At 40.0% G+C, this 20,872-nt stretch overlaps 1 protein-coding gene across 1 annotated transcript in view; it reads right to left on the bottom strand.

Annotated features, from left to right (window-relative positions):
- GRIA4 (glutamate ionotropic receptor AMPA type subunit 4) overlaps positions 1-20,872 on the bottom strand; it is a 240,939-nt gene that overhangs the window by 73,989 nt on the left and 146,078 nt on the right. The window contains exons 5-6 of the mRNA XM_067289632.1: positions 2,999-3,052; positions 806-964 (exon numbers count right to left, since the gene is read on the bottom strand). Coding sequence (XP_067145733.1) covers positions 806-964; positions 2,999-3,052 — 213 coding nt within the window. The remainder of the gene's footprint in view (positions 1-805; positions 965-2,998; positions 3,053-20,872) is intronic.

The following is a 20,872-nucleotide window of genomic DNA, read 5'->3' as shown; positions in this document are numbered from 1 at the left end:
CCATTACATATATTTCTTGAGTATTCATAGAATAACATAGATACATTTTCTATTATCCATGCTGATATTTTCGTAGACTTTGCCTCACTTTCCCAGCCAACTGAGGGTTGACTGCATACCACTGGACAGTGTCCAGCACAAAGAAGTCCAGTCTCACCTGGGTCTGAAAAGTGTTAGTTTATACAATAATAGAACCAAAAGGTTTTTGATGAAGTCATATTTATAGCTATGCTGTGATTTGTCTACCAAGAAAATTATAGGTGACAAATATTTTGTTATCAGTTATGAAGGATTAGGACAGAGGAACACAGGGATGTAATTTCACTGTAAGATCATGCCTAGTAATAATTGCTACATTCAGGTTTTGAGGTGGGTAGAATTTCCAGAAGAAATTCCAAATGAAAATTTACGGATAGTGTGTTTCTAATAGCAGTTATACCCCATATACAGAAGAATTCAGCTGTCTGGAAAGCTCTGCACTCTGAGTGAATTTAGATAATTAGACTAATTCATGCAAAATTGGTTGAAATTAAGTTGTCAGTTAAGTGTTTGACCTTTAATTCCTGTCAATGAAGGAGTGAGTTTGAGAATGAGTGGCAAACGCCATTAAAGGACATCAGTGCTGCAGTTTGTGTTTCTATCATACAAACATAAGGGTGGGCATAATCAGTTACTAATAATAGTAAGATCAAATGTCTGCTCCTCTTTCTAAATATTTAAGTCTTTATCCATGTATTCAGTATTGTTATTCAGAAATTAGAACATGTGAGTGATGTCTTTGGTAGTGCTTCAAATCAGCAAATACCTTTGGTGGGGTCTCGGATCCTGGATATTCTCTCTGGTCCAGCTTCTTCCAGCGCTGCATCAGTTTAGTTACCATTGGGGTACTGAAATCTACCAACTGAAATCCAGTCACATTGGCTCCTCCGTGCATAAACCTCTCCAAAGAAATGTCTTTGAATCCCTAGAAAATCAATTTAAGACTTCATTTGCCTTCTTACCTCACTGTGGGTCCAATCTGTTCTAGTTCAGCAAGTCAGCATAAAGAACTGCCAGGAGCAGATATCCAATAGAAGCCGTGACTTAAAACCAGAGAAGAATGTTGAAACTTTGTTCATAATTTCAGCTTGTGTCATAAAAACAAAACAAAACAAAAAAACCCAAGAAATAAAATTCCCACATTATTGCTGGGGTGGTCTTGACAGCTAAGCAGTTCATTGCTGGAAATGGCAGACAGGGTTTGAAGCAATGCATTTGGACAATCAGCTGAAAAGCACTTGCAGAATATTAAAGCCTTAATCCAATTTCCATCAAGGTTGGCAAATTTTAATGAGTACTGTGCTAGTGCTTGACCCATTATGTGCCTGTTTCTATGTGGGTTTGCATAGTGAACAACACTGTTACATAAATTCATCTATTCCAGGGCTCATTGTTCAGAATGAAGGCATCTGAGAGACAAGTTATGAGATCATACAAAAGACTTCAAAAGGCAGAGACAGCCCATGAGAGTCTAACTGCTGGTGCGAAAAGACCCCTAACATCAGAATCACACTATTGTGAAACCTGATGGTAGCCCTCACATCTGTTATACATTTAAAGTCGAGTGATCCCCCACGCTGAAAGGAAAAGATAAAGTATATACACTTCCTGACTTATTAGTTTCTATGGCTAATCCATTCAGCAAGTATAAAGACAAATCTTTTAATTAAAGTTGCCTTTAGAGACATAACTGATCTTCCAGAAACTGCATAATGCCAAACTGCAAGCTAATAAGCAAACAAGAATTTTTCTGCTCCTTTCCTAGATGCTATATTTAATTATGTCAGAGGCATCTTACTTTTATTTTCTTAAATTCCTCTGATTGACATTTATCAGTGCAACCAGAAGTGTATGATCACACCTGACTTAAAAAAAAGAAAAAGTCAGAAAAAACAAATAAACAAACAAAAACCCCTGCAGTACTGACCCAATGCCACAGGAAAAAAAATATACAACACCCCCCCACACACACACGTTAAGGACAGAGATTCATGTCCTAAAGGAGACTAACAGTGAATAGGAAAGGTAACACATCATGAAATCATACTTCTTACACTATTGAACATCCACTAGATAGCAGCATTTGCCACTGCTGACGTAGGTGTGACTGGCTGCACTTAATATCCCACTAGCAGTTCAACAAAAAAACCGGTTTCTACAGCAACAACTCTGCATGGGAAAAGTTACTTGGGGAATTATAAAGTTGGGATGTTGAAAATCTAATTTGCAATGTCCTAGGAGAACAGACTTGTCACATTTTAAAAGCCTGAGGTCTTAAAAATAACCTGAAGTGATCTTAAGTTAAGGTACCAGTACAGCAGAGCACAATAAAATATTTTACGTCAACTAAAATTCCTTGAGGGAGAGCTAAAAGTAGGAAAGCAATCAAAAGCATGCATTAGACTCTGTCCCACATTCACTGTGCTTGGCCAGGCAGGTATTTTGGCTTAAAGAATGGATTATTTTAAAAATAAAATTTTGCATTTACTCTTGGTATGCCCTCTTCTGAACATTATCTATGTGAACGTTCAGTTTAAACTTAGACGGAAAATACTGAACTAATAATTTGACTGGAAGTAGCTTATCTTACAGGAAAATTAATGTTCCCTAGAGAATGTAGAAAAGTTACTTTGAGAGTTGTTATGCTAGTAACATTAAAAACATGAATCAAAACTGATAGTGTAGTTCTGTAAATGCATCTAATTCAGCCACAAGATACACTTAGCAGTCCTTTACGCTACATTGATTTTGATAAAATTTAAGAGGATAACATTATGCCCTTCTCGTATAGATGGCAGTAACAACAAAACCAAGTTCTTTCATGCACTATAGAGAATACATTATGCTCATCTGCATATTAGTGACAAATGGCGAATGTTATGTGAAGTGCTGTAAGCCCAAAGCAAAGCTGAGTGTTTCACTTACTGAGCAGGTGTATAATTCTAGGAAAGGGTCTTACCAAGTTTGCAACAATGTAGTGGTATCCTTTAACATGCTTTCCCACGCTCACAATCTGTGGGAGAGAAATAGAAAAGAAAAAAGAAAAATACAATGTTGTTTTCTCTAGAAAGGCATTTTATCAATCAGATAGATATAAATTGTGAAATATACAACATCAGTGATACAGTGTTGAGAGTATTTTTCCAACTAGGTAGCCATCAATTTCCTGGTGTTTAATCATGGGAAAAAGTTAAAATGAAAGCGAATAAAGTAATGGACAGTTAATTCAGCAGTCTGAGTGCCTTCCACATGATTGAAAATGTTACTGTAGTACACCATTTTATCAAGTATAGCAATTACCTATGGGCTACAAATTAAAAAGCAGGAGGTCACACATTAGCTAGAGACCCTACCTGCTGATTTGTACCTTTCATTTTAAATGAGCACAGTATTTATGAATCGAACTGGATTTTCATCTCTTGGGATCAAAGCTGTCTGCCCTCAGGGAGGTCGAGTGCTGAGAGTGTTATTCAGCTCTCCGGAATACGCTGAAGACTTTGGGAGCGGGCACAGGCGAGGACGGAGCGAGAACGGAGAGCCAGAGTCTGCATGGAGCCGTTTTGCAATGCCCTGCTAGAAAAGCCCTGCTTGTCTAACTGTGATGGCTTCTTGGGACACACACGAGATGAGGGGGAGACCTCTGGCTTCTCCACTTCCCCTCTGTGCTCATTCAGAAGAGGAGGTCACAAGCTGGCCTTGAGTATTTAACCAACAGCGAGAAACCATATATAACATCAAGTGGTGCCATAGGTGCACACTCATAATGTGCAACTGCTACAGTCCTGATTTAGCAAGAGAAACAACAGGAGTTAGACAAAAAATTCTCTTCTATGTCAGCCCTTGTGATATATCAATATTATTCCCATTTCAAGGATGGTTCCTATGATGGAGATTTAACACATTAAAAATCTAAAATAAGGAGAGAATTTTTTGCTTGTAGAAAGTGGTGTGAAAGCTGCTTTTACTAAAGAAAGTTCTTGTAATACCTGCAGCCTGCAGCTTGTATTTAATATTAGTAAAGGGTCCTTTTAACCCTTATTTTCCATGGTTTACAACTCACTTATAAAAAAAAAAAATCTGCTTGAAGCTCAGATATATGTTTTTTCCTCTTCACATACTCATCTCCTCAAAGTATTTAGCTGTCCTTCAAATGCATAAAAAGGTTGCAGGCATAATTCTCCCCTGCAGTGCAGGTTACTCAGTAATCAATGGGAAATTTATGGATCTGTCTCCTTTCCTGCTTTGAAAATCTTAGCTCTAGACCCATCCTGAAGAGTTGCAAATTTTTGCCTTCATGGAAGGCTTTCCATGTTCAAAAGGCAGAACAAACATTCAGGAAGCCTTGCAGCCCCTTGCTTCTGTGCAGCAGACAATAATTAATATCACAGTTTGGAGATGAGAGATAAGTTGCTGAAAGACTAAAAGATTTGGCAAAAGACACCCAGGGATCTGGTATCTAAATCTGGATTGAGTTTTGGAAATGCTTGATTCACAACTCTGTTTTTCCAGTAAATCAATCTGCTTCTATAGCACAGTGGAAGGAAAAATCTAGGGATTTGGCATCAGCATCTTGTCTTGTTTTAATTTTGCTCTTTTAAAGTAATAAAATGAGAAATGAGTAAGAAATTTGTGTTATTGTTTTGTTCTTCTTGCTTTCCAGTCTCTACTTTTTTTTTTTTTTTGTCTGTAACTAAAATGATTTGATTTACAAAAACAAACAAACAGACAAACAAAAATATATGGCCAGCTTGTCAGTCCCTCATATAAATGAGTTGCTTATTTGGGACCCAGTCAGACTCCCCTTAAGATCAGTGACTAAATACCATTAATACCATTTTATTGGAGGGGATGTGGGAGAAACCACACCTTTAGCTATTGGCAGCTGAACACATGAGGTAGGTGTAGTCAAACCATTTTTCACATTGAATAAAAATATTAAAAATTCCTGCTGGCACAAGGAGAGACAAATCAGTTGGCTTCAATGGAGGATGTGATCCATGACACCTATAATGCATTTCCATCTGTACTCCTTCAGCAATATGTGATAATGAAAATATACTTGCCTCCCTAGAATTGGGAAATTGATAGAGATTAAAAACTTCCATTTTAAATAACTACAGCATCACAGTTGATGTACAAATGGACTAATGTGATTTAAAACGTAAGTGACATGACAACTGTCTGAGGCCAGATCCCTAGCTTGGACTAACGCAAATCACTGAAGCTGCCTTGAAGCTTACTGAAGTTAATGCAGCTTTGGCAATTAACACCCTTAGTGATCTGTTCCCTGGTTTGGTTTCATAACACAAATTCCGCTGATCATTACAACATATTTGCCAGAGAAAACAAGCACACAATCAACCTGCAACTCTTCAGGTATGTCAGATGCATGTTCACACTTGTCAAACAATAAAAATGAGCAAATACTGCTAATGATTAACCAGATTTGCTTTTGTGCTTGTTTGTAGTAAATGCATGTAGTGGCAGAAATGTTTGAAGAATTCCCAAATTTAATTTGAACAAGACAGAATATTTGTGAAACACAAAATTTGAAATTTTCAGTGTATTCTCTCAAAACTGGGCTCTATGGTTGGGATTCATCAGACCAAAAGTGCACATCTATGTATAACCTCATTGTCTGAACTTCCTTTATAGTCAGTGGAAAGAACAGGCACTCATCTTATTCTAAAGTAAATGTCTAAAATAAATTAGACAGCTTATTCCCTGAAAGTGCTTATTTTTCTACACTGGCTAGCAAAAAAGCTGCTGCTGATTAGCTCTGATGTAGAAACCTACATTTTATATCCCTAATGCTAACTGAGATGAATTTCACCCTAACAATGTTGACCATGTGGACAGAGAAGAGAAATTATGTTATATGGCTTGTATTTCAACCAAGACTACATGCAATTCTGATTTTGAATCTAAAAATGCTTATGAATATTGATCACATACAATTTGCAAACCAGGAATTGCTTACTATTTCAGAAAAAAAGCATTTTAGTGAAGCATCTTCCTCTGAACAAATCATACATTTGTATATCCAAAATATACACACAGTCATTTTTCTCTCTTGCATACTTACAGGTGCAGATTATGATCTATAAAATAGGATATGAATCCTTAGTCCCTGAGGAACCACCTTTCTTTATGCTGCACTTCTACAGTGAGATAACAGAGGCAAAAAACTTAAGCCCTTCAGAGCAAGGAAAGGAGTTTCTGACAGCTCCTCAGTGTGGAAATCAAAGTCTCATGTTTCCCTTCTCTATCCAACAACATTGACTACAGCCTATAACCAAGATGAGGCCTCAGCTGTACAGTATGCATAATAACAGACATTGCCCTGAATGACAACCTAAACAGAGAGAGTGCTGGTGAGTAAGGGGTGAATACTGTTCCTCTCTGACAGTGCACAGAGGTGAGGCAAAAAATCCAGAGTGCCTACTTTGAAAGGGAAAAGCAGGTCTGAGACTTTGGTAAATAAGTACAAGATAACGTTCCAGAAGGTCTTTGCTAGTTCATTAAGTCTGGGGGCTCCCTAAAACACCAGATGCTTCCTTGTATGCTCCTACATTCAAAACCAAAGGGCCAAGCTCAGTCATGGTCCAGAGACAGGGCAAAGAGTTGCATCACCTAATGTCTACATTAGCAAGTAGCATAGTCTGATAGGGTAGGATTAGTGCAGCAAGTGTTGATGCTAAAGAGCTTTTATCCATAGCATGCACGTCACAGGGTTTTATTTTCTACTAGCTCTAGCCTGTTCCCTGGACTAACTCTCACCAGGAGCTGGAGCACCTCAGGTGTGCTTGTGGGGCACATCTTCCTGTTTAACATCATCCAAAAGAAAAACATTTCACGTATTTAGAGTTTGGCCTTGATGTGAAGCACAGCACCGTAAGTGGCCACGATCAGGAAATTTGCTTCAAAAGCACTTTCCTGACACAAACTAAAATGCTAATGTGGAGGCACTCTGTGTGCCTGAAGACCTGCTCTCTTAGCCATGCCCCAAGCATCCGTGGGGCACACGGCAGAGCTGCATGCAGCACCAAGTAGAGCAGCGAGAAGCACCTTCATTTCAAAATGGAGACACCGAAGAGGCAGAGACACTGCCACAGCCACCCATGGTGGCTTTGCCCAGGGAGCGGGAGGACCAGGTTCAGCTTTTCACCCATGAAGACAGAAATTAGCCCTAGCAACCTGACCAACTGGGACACAGATCCAATTTTCCCCATTCATGTAGTACTTCACTTACAACTTGAAAATATTTATCTTTTTTTCTGTACTGCAGTTCTGACTTCTCCTTAAACATCACACCTGACTTCTGTCCCAGTGAGAGTTTAAAATGACCTCAGCCTCTTCAGGGAGAGTTTGGGAAGAAAGTGTTGGGAAGGGTAAACTGAATTTGTGACTTCTCTGGGAAAGGAAGAGGGTAGCGGAGAGCAGGACAGTGCACTGGTTTTTGTATATTGATTTGCATCTCTAGGATTGGAGCTCTTTTATACTCTTATTTGTAAATCCAAAGAAACTATTAAATAAACTACATTATTCTGAAGAAAACACAATCTGCTCCCCAAATTATTGTTAACAGGAAAGACAACAAGAGTCATTCAATACATTAGCCAGTACTCACACTTTTAGTAAATATTTCATTTCAGTAAATGCAGCAGCACAGAATCAAACAAACTGCCATAAAGGCTATGAAGTCTGTTCCAGAACCTAACGCAGCATTGTTTTTTAAATCTTATTGTGTACGTGAGTGTCTGTAAGTCCACAGAAAGGTCTTTATGAAAGGGTTTAAAAACATCAGTATTAGGCTCTATTGTAAAAACATTCACATTTCTGTTGTTTTTGCATGTTCCTCCTTCGTTCATATGAATATGTATAAGAGAAATCTTACCCCACATTGAACATTCACTATTTTCTCAGAATTCTGAATCAATGCAACAAAGAACAGAAACTCAGAGCCAATATATGTACTCCATTAATAAATTACTAAATGCATTTATGTAAAAGAAACCAAATAAAACAGTACATTGGGAGAATTTTTCACAGAATCACAGAACGGTTGAGATTTTAATTGTTGGTCTGTCATACTGCAATTAAGTCTGATTTCAGCTATTCCACTGCTAATCAAAAGTAACTATAATTATGCCACTGACTTTAAAGTGTGGTAAAAACAGTACTAGAGATATCTGAATCAAACTTAGGTTTTTATACAGCTCAACTTTCCCACTTTAGCATCATACAATACTGTTCTTTATATTTGCTGACAATAGCTTGGCCCAGAAAATTCAGAAACTATTCTAATACCAAAAAGAAAAAGAGCTACCAATGTCTGCTTTGATTCTCATATTTTTCCAGAAGTGGCAAGCCCACCAACTTTGATGAAGCTATTCCCAGACTTATATCAGCAACTGAGCAGAGAATCAGGCCACAAGTCAGCCTCTATTCTCTACTACTATGAAATGGATATTACATATAACTCATTTTAAAAGAATGCTAAACTTCTGTAGCATGAAATGTCCCTCGTTATGATTTCCAGAAGATGGAGGTCAGTACAGCTGGAGTGAAAATGACTTATTTTCAGTTAAATCCCTTCAAAAGGTGATAGCTATGCATTACCAATGGAATTTTTACAAAGGTTTTCTTCTTTGGTATTGTGTCACAATCCCTTGCCTTAAGAAAAAGAACCCATACAATAAAATGAAGTCTGTGTAACACAATATAAAAAGTATGGAGACCTCTAAAAGACAGAGATTGAGACCTGACCTGAAATACTGCGGCAGAAATGATGATGATATAAACCGCAACTGAAATGAGATTTTATACAATTTCTAAAGCAAGGATAAATTTTTTACAAAGCCATAAAAAAAAAAAAAAAAGCCACTGAGAAACAGGCTTAATTTTAATGGCTAGTGCTCGAAAAAGGGCACTATTGTTGGGGAAGGGGTGGACTTTTAACAGCATAAAGTTGCCAGGGAGGAAGATAAAGAAAGCAACAAAGAAGTGTGCTCCTTACGAATAGCTATATTTCTTTCTGCGTTGCAAAGCAAAGGCACTGAGCCAGCAAGGGGGTCCTCATACATGGCTGAACATAGGAGAAAGGAGCATCAAGTGCAGCGAATCATCGACACTATCAGCTAGAAGGGCCAGCATGTTGTGCAGGGAAGGCAGCTTTCCAAGAAGGAACCACCTGGAAAGGTGGCTCAAAGACCGTTAGTGCATGGTGTCAAGACCATTAGACTGAGCACGGCTGGTTGCTTTCTTCTGCTGCTGGAATTGCTTGCATTCAAGCCTATTCCTGAGAAATGCTCACCCAGCAGTAGATGGCGTATGCAGACTTTTAGGGAAAAAGAAGGTGTGGAGGGAGGGGAAAGATGGAAAAAGGTCACTTTAAGACTCCCCCAAATTAGTTGTATTCATCTTTTGTCTTCCAGTGCTTCCACTGTTCTTTCAATAATAGAAATAGCCTATTTCTTGAGTCCAAACTTCCTTAGTTGTGTGGTGCAGTGACAAAATGTTTTTGTATTATTGTACAGAGTGGACCTATTACTGCATGTAAAATCCCAGCTACTCCATAGAAAATGAGCATATGCAGAGGAGCCCCTCCTGACTTTCTGCGGGGTGAAGAAGACACTGGTGGTGGTGTCATCAGTAAGCTCCCTCAAGTAGAGGAGCCATCAATCTGCTTTCACATCACAGTGCTTTTTAGAAGCAACTGTGCAGACCTCTAGGGAAAAAAAGGAAAGGGAGAGAGGAATGATAAGGAGAGGTCACTTCATGAATCTCCCAAATCCCCTGGGTTTAAGAAGAGATGCACAGAGAGATGCTACTATGGTCCTGAAGCAGTGTAAGTCCAGTGATGTTGCTACCAGCCCAAACTGTGGTGTGCTGCAAATGTACAGAAACATTTGGCCAATGATCTGCGTCTATGGTCCTGTATGAGTAGAAGGAAGCCTACGTTTTGTTCAGTGAAATCAATAGGCTATGCAGGAAAACTAGAGACGGTGAGAGTCTCCAGTGGTGAGGTAAGTTCATGCAGTTTCAGACTCAAGGGATAAAGAAATCCTCATTATGCAACTAAACTACAAAAAAAAGCAATGCAGATCTCTTGATAAATACTTATCTGTATCATGTTAATGATTTTTTGTGCCAATGTGCTGCTTTGTTGACGAAAAAGAAAGATAGCAGAGGAGATTATGGAGGAATGCTTGAGCTAATATTCTGTTTAATTCATGTGTCTGGTTAATTCTACCTTTCTGTAAGTACCGCTTTTTAATTTATTATTATTTTTCTCAGTTTTTTATGCCAATGATCTAAATATCATTTATAAAAATGCCAATTGTTAGCTTCAGTTAGCAGACACACTGGAAGTTAAGATAAGAAACAATTATTATTTTTTTAATAGCTAAATTTACAACTTGATCAATTTAGAGAATTAATATATATTTCACCATTCAACCATTGCTTTATCAGGCTTAGCACTTCAGTGGCAAAATATTACAAGGAGAGCAAGAAGAAGTGGAATATGTCAGCTTTTGTATTTTTTCCTCCACTCACACATTTATTTACTTTCATTTTGCTAGTACTCATAATCAGTCCTGGCAATGACAGCCTGCTCCATCTTACCCATCAGAGAGATTTGGTTTCTAGTGCTAAGTAACTCTTACATGGTACTTTTAAGCTATATTTCTCAGAACTCTTTAAGGCTGGGGAAGCTGAGGACCAGAGATAATCAAACAACACATTGAAAACCAGAGTTAGACAGCTATAAGCAGAGTACAAGATACTAGGCTTCTGCTTCCCTATTGTGTTTGTTAATACCTATTGTTAGATGTTATTAATTAGAGTATACTGTCTTGTAATTTTTACAAGATAAGGTCTATGATACTAATACTTTGACAAGTGGCAACTTCCCATGTTTAATTGTTAATATTACAAAGTATGATGAACATTCTTTTCATTATTATTCAGCTCTTTACATTGAACATTAATTATGTGTCAGATGCTGCACAGCAGCTTTCACCTCCCTGTTTAAAGGTAAAGACAGCTCTACCTGACCATGCTGATCTAGAGCACTGATAGACCTGAGCGAAGCAGTGTCAGACTACCGGGGAGCATCTCATTCAGTTCTCACATTGAGCTGAGGGGGAGAGAAGGGTGAAAAAAGACTGGAATCAGCCTGTCTGGCAGAGCAGGAGCCAGACTGATGATCTCTGATAACAAAACTGATACACTATGCAAAATTCAGAAGATGCTGCTGCTCACGGAGGACAGCTTTGAAGACTAACACATGGAATGCTGCAGTTCTGAACCTCATGGGATGGAGACTGGTGGGAGAGAATGGAGCTGCTAGAGACAGAAGAGGAAAGGAAATCCATTGTCATTCTTGCAGGAAGGAAAATCATTTTTTTCTGGATAGTCATATACATGTTTGTGTACATATACTTATCTATGTATCTGCATGTGTACAGATACAGAAGCACACACACACTTTAAATATTACTGCACATGAAAATACCTGGGAAAACAGAAATTAGGAATAGCAGTATTCTCCTTAGGAAAGAAGTAAACATATAAGCCCTAGGTGAATTCAATTACAGTTAGCTTGTGCTTTTCAGTTTACTTCACTGAGCTTTCCATTAAGGTCTAAATAAGCATTATGCAGAAGCACAGACATAGTTAATCTCAATACCTAATTAAATTCTGTCCAAGACGATTATAAGAAATGAGTGATAGTAATAGTGGAATCTCTCATTGGTGTTTTAATGTATACTGTAGAAGATTCTGAATTTGTTTCATATTTCAAACTATTCCTCACTTAATCTTGGACAGACTGGTAAACAGAATTTACTATTTGCACTGCACCCCATGGACTGATACTGTACTAGATCTAGTACTGGGTAATATCTTCACTAATGACGTGGATGCTGGGACAGAGTGCACCCTCAGCAAGCTTGCAGATGATACAAAACTGGGAGGAGTGGCTGATACACCAGAGGGCTGTGCTGCCATTCAGAGGGACCTCGACAGGCTGGAGAGATGGGCAGAGAGGAGCAGCATGAATTCTGACAAAGCGAAATGTCATACCCTGCACCTGAGGAGGAATGACTCCATACACCTGGATGGGCTGGGGACCGATGGGCTGGCAAGCAGCTCTGTGGAGAAGGACCTGGGGGTCCTTGCAGATACCAAGTTGACCATGAGGCAGCAATGTGCCCTTGTGGCCAAGAAGGCCAATGGTATCCTGGGGTGCATTAGGAAGAGCATTGCCAACAGGTCAAAGGAGGTGATCCTCCCCCTCTACTCAGCCCTGGTGAGGCCACATCTGGAGTGCTGCATCCAGTTCTGGACTCACCCCAGTACAAGAGAGACATGGACCTACTGGAACGAGTTCAATGAAGGGCCACACAAATGATTAAGGGACTAGAGCATCTCTCATATGAGGAGATGCTGAGGGAGCTGGGACTGTTCAGCCAGGAGAAGAGAAGGCTCAGGGGGATCTTATCAATGTCTATAAATATTTGATGGGAGGATGTAGAGAAGACAGAGCTAGACTAGCCTCAGAAGTATACCGCAAAAAGGTGAGAGGCAACGGACACAAGTTGCAGCATGGGAAATTGCAACTAGATATACAGGAAAAAAAAATACCATGAGAGTCATTAAATACTGGAATGGGGACAGAGAGATTGTGAGATCTCCATCCTTGAAGTTGTTCAAAAATCAACTGGACAAGGCCTTGAGTAATCTGATCTAAGCTTGCCCTACTTTGAGTGGGGCATTGGTCTAGATGACCTCCAGAGATCCCTTCTAACACAAATTATTGTATTATTCTATGATTGAAAATTTTATTTCTGTTTGGTAAAATAGAGCTGTTCATATCAGTACTTCACAGTCTGAATTTAAAAACTGGGTCCTAAATCTGCCTAAAAATAAATCACAGGGCTGTAAGGCTCAGTCTTGCTCCTGATACCTTATTATCTCTGCAGTGTTTAATATGTACTGCCAATGAGAGTTTGGCAGAAAAATAAATGGAGCACCATAACTGGTAACATTCAACTTCACCATTTTCTGCTTTTGAAAGCTTTCCTTCATCATTTTAATGTTTTTTTTTTTAAATATAGATTAACAACAAAAATAAAAACCAAAGAAAGGCCAACAGATACACAGGTATTTGTAGTTAACAAAACTATCCATCACCATCTAAATGATTCTGTTATTACACTTTTTCTACTTAATTGTAAAATCTATCTGAAACATTGACTTCACTGTGTATCTTAATGGATTTTTGAGCACTGTACAAGGCATAAGTGATAGCAGTGAGAACAGCTATGGCTGAATAAATGGGAGTATGCTTCTCTAGTAATAGTAGTAGTAGTAGTAGTAGTAATATTATTCTCTAGTAATATTATTCTCTAGTAAAATTAGTGTCTAAAGAGGTGAAAAGAATAAATGCTATAGTTAAACCAGATTTCACTGAAATCTTTAAAACCATTTTCTATGTTATTCTCCAAATCTGACCATAATTTCATCATTTTACTATATTTCACTCTTTCCTTAAAGTTAGCAAATGAAGAAATAGCAAAAGAAATCTATGACATACATATTACAACACTGAAGCTAAATTAATCCAGATGACTAAATGCAAGTAAATTTTAGAAGAGGGTGATATGACACTTTCCTTAAGTGTGTGTAGTGATAGTTTAAGAGAAAAATAAAATCCACAAAAAAAAAAGGAGTTATCAGTTCTCACTTCTTACTGTTCTGTTAATTTTAAACACTGCTTAATTTTGCTACATGTGGCTTTTGGATTGCTTTAGATTGAAATAAATTTGATTTGATTGATATGAAATTGATAAAAATCAACTAATGGACAAATATTAATGAGAATAAAAGTTACTATTTTTTGTTTAATTTGCTTAGGCTGAAAACCCTGACTTGAGTTTTCACAAGTTCAGCCTAAACAGCTATACTGGCTTAACTTTTTGGGTGTTCTCAGGAAAAAAATAACAAATAACACTTTTGTTTTATAGGCACATTTGTTGTGAAATGAGAGTTCTATACGTAGCAAATAAAAATTCAGTAAATACGTAACAAGATTAAAATAATTTTTTTTTATTTTTTTGATAGATACACCCTTTATCCTTAGGCTGACCTGACTTTCCATCATCAGTAAATAAGGCACAAATACATATTTTAGAATGCAGGAAGAAAAATAAAATGAAAAGACCACAGAATCGCTGAGGTTGGAAGGGACCTCTGGAGATCATCTAGTCCAACCCCCCTGCTCAAGCAGGGTCACCTAGAGTACATTGCACAGGATTGCATCCAGGCGCATTTTGAATATCTCCAGAGAAGGAGACTCCACAACCTCTCTGGGCAACCTGTTCCAGCGCTCTGTCACCCTCACAGTGAAAAAGTATTTCCTCATGTTCAGATGGAAGCGTCTGTGTTTCAGTTTGTGCCCGTTGCCTCGCGTCCTGTCGCTCGGCACCACTGAAAAGAGTCTGGTCCCATCCTCTCGACACCCTCCCTTCAGATACTTGTACACGTTGATAAGATCTCCTCTCAGCCTTCTCTTCTCCAAGCTAAACAGGCCCAGCTCTCTCAGTCTTTCCTCATAAGAGAGATGCTCCAGTCCCCTAATCATCTTTGTAGCCCTTCGCTGGACTTGCTCCAGTAGTGCCACATCCCTCTTGTACTGGGGAGCCCAGAACTGGACGCAGTACTCCAGATGTGGCCTCACCAGGGCTGAGTAGAGGGAGAGGATCACCTCCCTCGACCTGCTGGCAACACTTTTCCTGATGCACCCCAGGATACCATTGGCCTTCTTGGCCACAAGGGCACATTGCTGCCTCATGCTTAACTTGGTGTCCACCAGCACTCCCAGGTCCTTCTCAGCAGAGCTGCTTTCCAGCAGGTCAACCCCCAACCTGTACTGGTGCATGGCGTTATTCCTCCCCAGGTGCAGGACCCTGCACTTGCCTTTGTTGAACTTCATGAGGTTCCTCTCTGCCCACCTCTCCAGCCTGTCCAGGTCTCTCTGAATGGCAGCACAGCCCTCTGGTGTATCGGCCACTCCTCCCAGTTTTGTATCGTCAGCAAACTTGCTGAGGGTGCACTCTGTCCCTTCATCCAGGTCATTGATGAAGAAGTTGAACAAGACTGGACCCACTACTGACCCCTGGGGGACACCGCTAGCTACAGGCCTCCAACTAGACTCTGCGCCACTGATCACAACTCTCTGAGCTCTGCCATTCAGCCAGTTCTCAATCCACCTCACTGTCCACTCATCCAGCCCACACTTCCTGAGCTTCCCTATGAGGATGCTATGGGAGACAGTGTCAAAAGCCTTGCTGAAGTCTAGGTAGACAACATCCACTGCTCTCCCCTCATCTACCCAGCCAGTCATTCCATCATAGAAGGCTATCAGATTGGTTAGGCATGATTTCCCCTTGGTGAAGCCATGCTGACTACTCCTGATCACCTTCTTTTCCTCCACATGCGTGGAGATGGCCTCCAGGATGAGCTGCTCCATCACCTTTCCAGGGATGGAGGTGAGGCTGACTGGCCTGTAGTTCCCTGGGTCCTCCTTCTTGCCCTTTTTGAAGACTGGGGTGACACTGGCTTTCTTCCAGTCCTCGGGCACCTCTCCTGTTCTCCATGACCTTTCAAAGATGATGGAGAGTGGCTTAGCAATAACATCCGCCAGCTCCCTCAGCACTCGTGGGTGCATCCCATCAGGGCCCATGGATTTGTGGGTGTCAAGTTTGCTTAAATGATCTCTAACCCACTCCTCCTCCACCAAGGGAAAGCCTTCCTTTCTCCAGACTTTCTCCCTGATATCCAGGGTCTGGGGTTCCTGAGGGCTGGCCTGAGCAGTAAAGACTGAAGCAAAGAAGGCATTCAGTAATTCTGCCTTCTCTGCATCCTTCGTCACCAGGGCACCCACCCCATTCAGCAAAGGGCCCACATTTTCCCTAGTCTTCCTCTTGCTGCTGATGCATTTGAAGAAGCCCTTCTTGTTGTCCTTGACATCTCTAGCCAGATTTAATTCCAAACGGGCCTTAGCCTTCCTCGTTGCATCCCTGCATACTCTGACAACGTTCCTATATTCCTCCCAAGTGGCCTGTCCCCCTTTCCACTTTCTGTAGACTTCCTTCTTCTGGTTGAGTTTTGCCAGGAGCTCCTTGCTCATCCATGCAGGTCTCCTGCCTCCGTTGCTTGACTTCCTGCTCATTGGGATGCTCCGCTCTTGAGCCTGGAGGAAGTGATGTTTGAATATTAACCAGCTCTCTTGGACCACCCTTCCTTTCCAAGATGAATAAGAAAAAAGAAAAACTCCCAGTGAAAAGTGAGCAAAACACGCAGAGCTGATTCTTACAGTGTCGTATGCAAATGATTACTTTTGCCTGGACTGTTCAGCTTAAAAATGTTCTATTGATTGTGGCTAATATTAGCAGATTAGTTGGTAGGAAATGGAAATCACAACATTACAGTGCATTTCAAGTATACATTGTGCTTTAAGCAGGAAGTTCTTTCTCTAAGTTAGGGGAAGCACTTTGGAAACAGCTTAGAAAGAAAGAGACACATTAGCAGAGGGAATTTTCAGTGTCTCTCACTTACTTTCATCCTTTGATTCAAACAGAATATTCTTGTGCTTTTTAAAGACCACCTGCTGAATGTGTTGTAGTTCACAGAAAAAAGGTCTGTTGATAACAAGGACATTGTGGTACTTGATAGAAGAATGTGCATCACGGGAAATGTATTCTGCTACATAAGCTACATAAAGCTGTGAATATGTCACTTTATCTTTCCATGCCTCTGTTTTACCTCCTTTTTGATTTTTCTTGTCCCTGTAAACTGGAAAGCTAATGGTGAACATAGTCTTTAATTTTGGTGTGGAGGAAAATGGGGCCTTCTCTAAGTGAGTTTCTAGGCATTTATGTAATATAAATAAACACTCTTTTGGTTTAAGTTTTTAGTTACAATTTTCAATAACAGCACACGTATTATTTTTATTATGGCTGTCTAATAAAACAAATGCTCTTTCTCCAAAATGGGAACACACTTTCTGGCAGTACTGGGGAAAGCTGACATGGAATAGACTTTTGTCTTACTGCTTTCGCTGCTCCTGTGCAGGGCTGAAACACACCATTTTCCATTTTTTTGCTGGAGGTGAACAACTGTGGCAATGACCAGCGTTACATCCCTTTCCGTCAGTGGCTGCTGGGGCTTCCCAGAGCACCAGCGGTGCCTAGATGCCTCCTGCCCCGGCAGCACCACCGCTGCGGAGCAGTCCCTGCGCCCACCACAGCCATGCAGCCTCAGGCCATAGGCCAGGGCTATGCTAGTAAATTAAATGGGCCAGGACCTGTTTGTGTCCCTGCAGGCATACAGCGCGGCACAGCTCCAACCATCTGGCTGCACAGGCTTCTTCCCCTAGACAGGGTGGCCTCATACTCGCTGCCTCCTGGGAGCAAGCCCTGGTACGTGCTAGTCCTCCAGTGAGGCCTGGGAAATGGGAAAGTGCTTACTGGCACAAGCCCAAATTTTTCCAGGAATTGTGGGACAGGTCTTGTGTCCATACATTGATCCTGCTTATTTTCATAGTCATATGGTCCCCAGCTCAAAGATAACATGCAGAGCAGAAACATGTTTACCCAAGTACTAAGAAGACACATTCTGCCTAAATAGAGAGTGCTCTGATTTGTGCAGCCCCTCCTCTGCTTTTCCAGGTTTCCATCCTTGCAGCAGGAAGCTTGAAGCCTCTGTTTCCAGCTCTAAAAAAAATCACATTTTTGCTTTTGGCAACTTGGCATTTTTCAATGACAATGTGTTCCGCTGGAAAGTTTCCAGGCATATTGACAGCAACATACTGGCATACAAATCAAGGCAGTAAACTACTCTGTAGTTGTTACCACTTATCTATTGATTTGAATTAGAAGATCCTTTCAAGTATTAGATGGCTATCTCCTACGGAGAAAAAAAATTATAGGACAATTGAGTCTAATTCAGATTTTCCAAAAAAATTCATTCAAAACATATTTGTGGATAGAGTGGATCTCTGTAGCAAGATTAGGACAGTCAAAAATGCTGGAATTTGTTTTCAGCCATCAGTATAAATGCACATTTTTAGTCTGATCTGTCATAGCATCATTTGAGTGAGTCTAAAATGAATCCCTCCTTATCCTCCTGTCTGTCCCCACTGGGATCACACTGCTATACAGTATGGTAGCTTTTTTGCTTCTGTATTAGTCATCGCTATCAACATTGGATTCAAACTTTGAGATGGTCCCCCAAACTCACATTTCATGAGAAGGAGTGCTATTCAGCTTTATAATTAATTCAATTCTCTCTGTCTTCCTCACTTCTTGAAATTAACAAGATTATGTACTGTAGATAAAACCCAGAAGTAGAAATATGTAACGTTATGCATTCCCTTCTGGGAAAAGGGAGTTATTTTTCAGTAAATATGATGGTACCAGAGGTTGCACTAGTGAAACAGATGGGAGCTATTTTTCGGTAAATATGATGGGACCAGAGGTTGCACTAGGGAAACAGATTTTGGTAAGGTTGAGCCTAAGTATCTTATAACATAGCTAGTGTATGTAGGTCATCTTCTCTGTGCTAAAGAGAAAAATGTCCTTCAAGGAGAAAAGAAGAGTTGCTCTAGTAATGAAAGACAGTACTAAGCTGTGAGATGATAGATGGTGTATTTGAATCTGTATTAGGAGATCTGAAAGAGAGGCAAAGACTTTGGAGTTTTAGACTGAGATCTAGAAGCCAGAACTACTTGGCAAATCAGACTTTACTAGAGGATGATAGTACAGAGTATTCACCTTAAACTGGAACTTGCAGAAGATGATCAGCTTTAGAAAGTTCAAAATGAGTTGCTTTGCATCTTTCCTCTTTGGTATTAAAACATAACTGCTGTAAATTCCTTTTTCTCTGAAGAAAAGCCATACAAGCCTCTCCATTCCCACCACAAGAAGAGAAGATACCTTCTGCCAGAGCAATCTTAGAAAGAAACAAGACGATAGGTGCAGTAAGCAAGAGGATATTAAATTCAGCCATATCACTTTATCTACCACATTTGCCTAGAGTAATGTTCCTTATTGCATTGCTAAAGACGCATGAGCACTTTTGGGCAAGGGCTAGAAAATGCCTTTTAATATGCGAAAGAGGAGCAACAATTGAGAAAACTGTCTGCACCTTCCAAACAGTTTTTCACAGATACTGTAAACCTGACCATGCATGAACTGAAAAGGTGGAAGGGTCAGGTAACATTTGTTTATTGAACTAGTCTCCTCTTCTGAGGTTCTTGCTTATACGAACAGTTCAATGACATTGGTATCAATGCTTATTATAGTTTTTCTGAACCATGATGCTAGATGGAAAATAAATCCTTTTATTTTTGGAAAAGAACATATTAAAATAAGAGTCAATCAGAACTGTTTAAATGCATAATGGTTCTTGACTGAGTGTTAAAAAGATTAGGAACATCTAGCAGAAGGTACACTGCATGGTCTGTAATGTTGCATTGTATGAACTTTCTTTCTAGACCACATAGAACTTGCATGAGGAAGTAGGAGTACAAAACTGCAAAGGTGGAAGTCAATGATCTAGATGACAACAAATATGAACAACTCACATGATGATGCTTGCAGTGCCTATGGATCCAGCTGCTAGCATAAAGAAGACATTTTCTTCTTTGGCTTTGGGAAAGGCTTAAGACATGTACAACATTCTACATTACATTAACTGTCAGGTCTTGATAATTCTCCAGCTTGTACTGGAGAAAGAATTGGATAGTTGAGAATTTAAAGGTCTTCCTTCTAAGCTGTGTGGTATTTCATTGCCTGTTGGTGGAATGGAGACAAGCAAGTAAAGAAAAACTTATGCCAAGGGTCTTGATGTTTATGGTGTCCATCATAAACTGGGGTTGCAGGATGGTGAGGTCTGACATAAAGGAAGAGTTTCACTCATAGGTAACAAAAAAGTCTTCCTCATCATGGCTGTTGTAGGATATTAAGGAAGAAGGGTGTTCTTTCACCATTCTGAGAATAAAGTATGAAAATGATCTAAAATTATCCTGTTACGCTTAGGTCACAGCAGATTCTCGAGAGTGGGTGGAGATCTGCTGACTCAGATAGATAAACTGAAGACACTGTTTCTGTTACTGATGAATTGAAGCAACAACTCTACGACCCTGCAGAAAGTGATGCCTTGCTTCAGTGATGTATTTAAACAAGACTTTGAGCTGAGCCGTGCCAACTGGCACTAATATAGAAACTGAGCGTTAGGGTTCCAGTCACCCCCAAATACTGCCAGTCGCTACCAGAGGCTGCATGGTCTTGGGCAGGGGAGCACGACCAAAGAAGGGGAGCCTGGTTTTACTGAGAAAATCGTCATGACCTTTTGAGTCTTGGCATAGCCTTGAGAGGTAAGATCTGAAACTTTTTCTGTCAAGACAGTAGTGGGCCATTCAAGCAAACAGGATGATAAATACTTGTGGCCGGGCCAAAAGCATCTACTGAATTTAACGCAGGCCTTACTGCTCCTTTCTAGAAAGGAAATCTGAAAATGGAACTTCATCTCTCCATGCTTCACACTTAAAAGGAGTAAAGATTTGGCTCTTGCCCCCAAAACATGAGTCTTGCCACAGCAACATAAAAATCTGAAGGGAACATCAGGTGATGAAAAATGCACATCACAGGTTGTGCACAGATGGAATCTGTATTTCAGACACACCATGCAGTTCCAGAAAAGAAATTTTATCTGAGGACAAGCCTCCAGTACTGAATGTGGAGGCAGGTTCTACATGCTCCAA

The sequence above is a fragment of the Apteryx mantelli genome, chromosome 1 (assembly GCF_036417845.1).
Source record: "Apteryx mantelli isolate bAptMan1 chromosome 1, bAptMan1.hap1, whole genome shotgun sequence".
NCBI classification, from domain to species: domain Eukaryota; kingdom Metazoa; phylum Chordata; class Aves; order Apterygiformes; family Apterygidae; genus Apteryx; species Apteryx mantelli.
The sequence above is the reverse complement of the archived record's forward strand: the minus strand, read 5'-3'. Positions and strand labels throughout refer to the sequence as shown.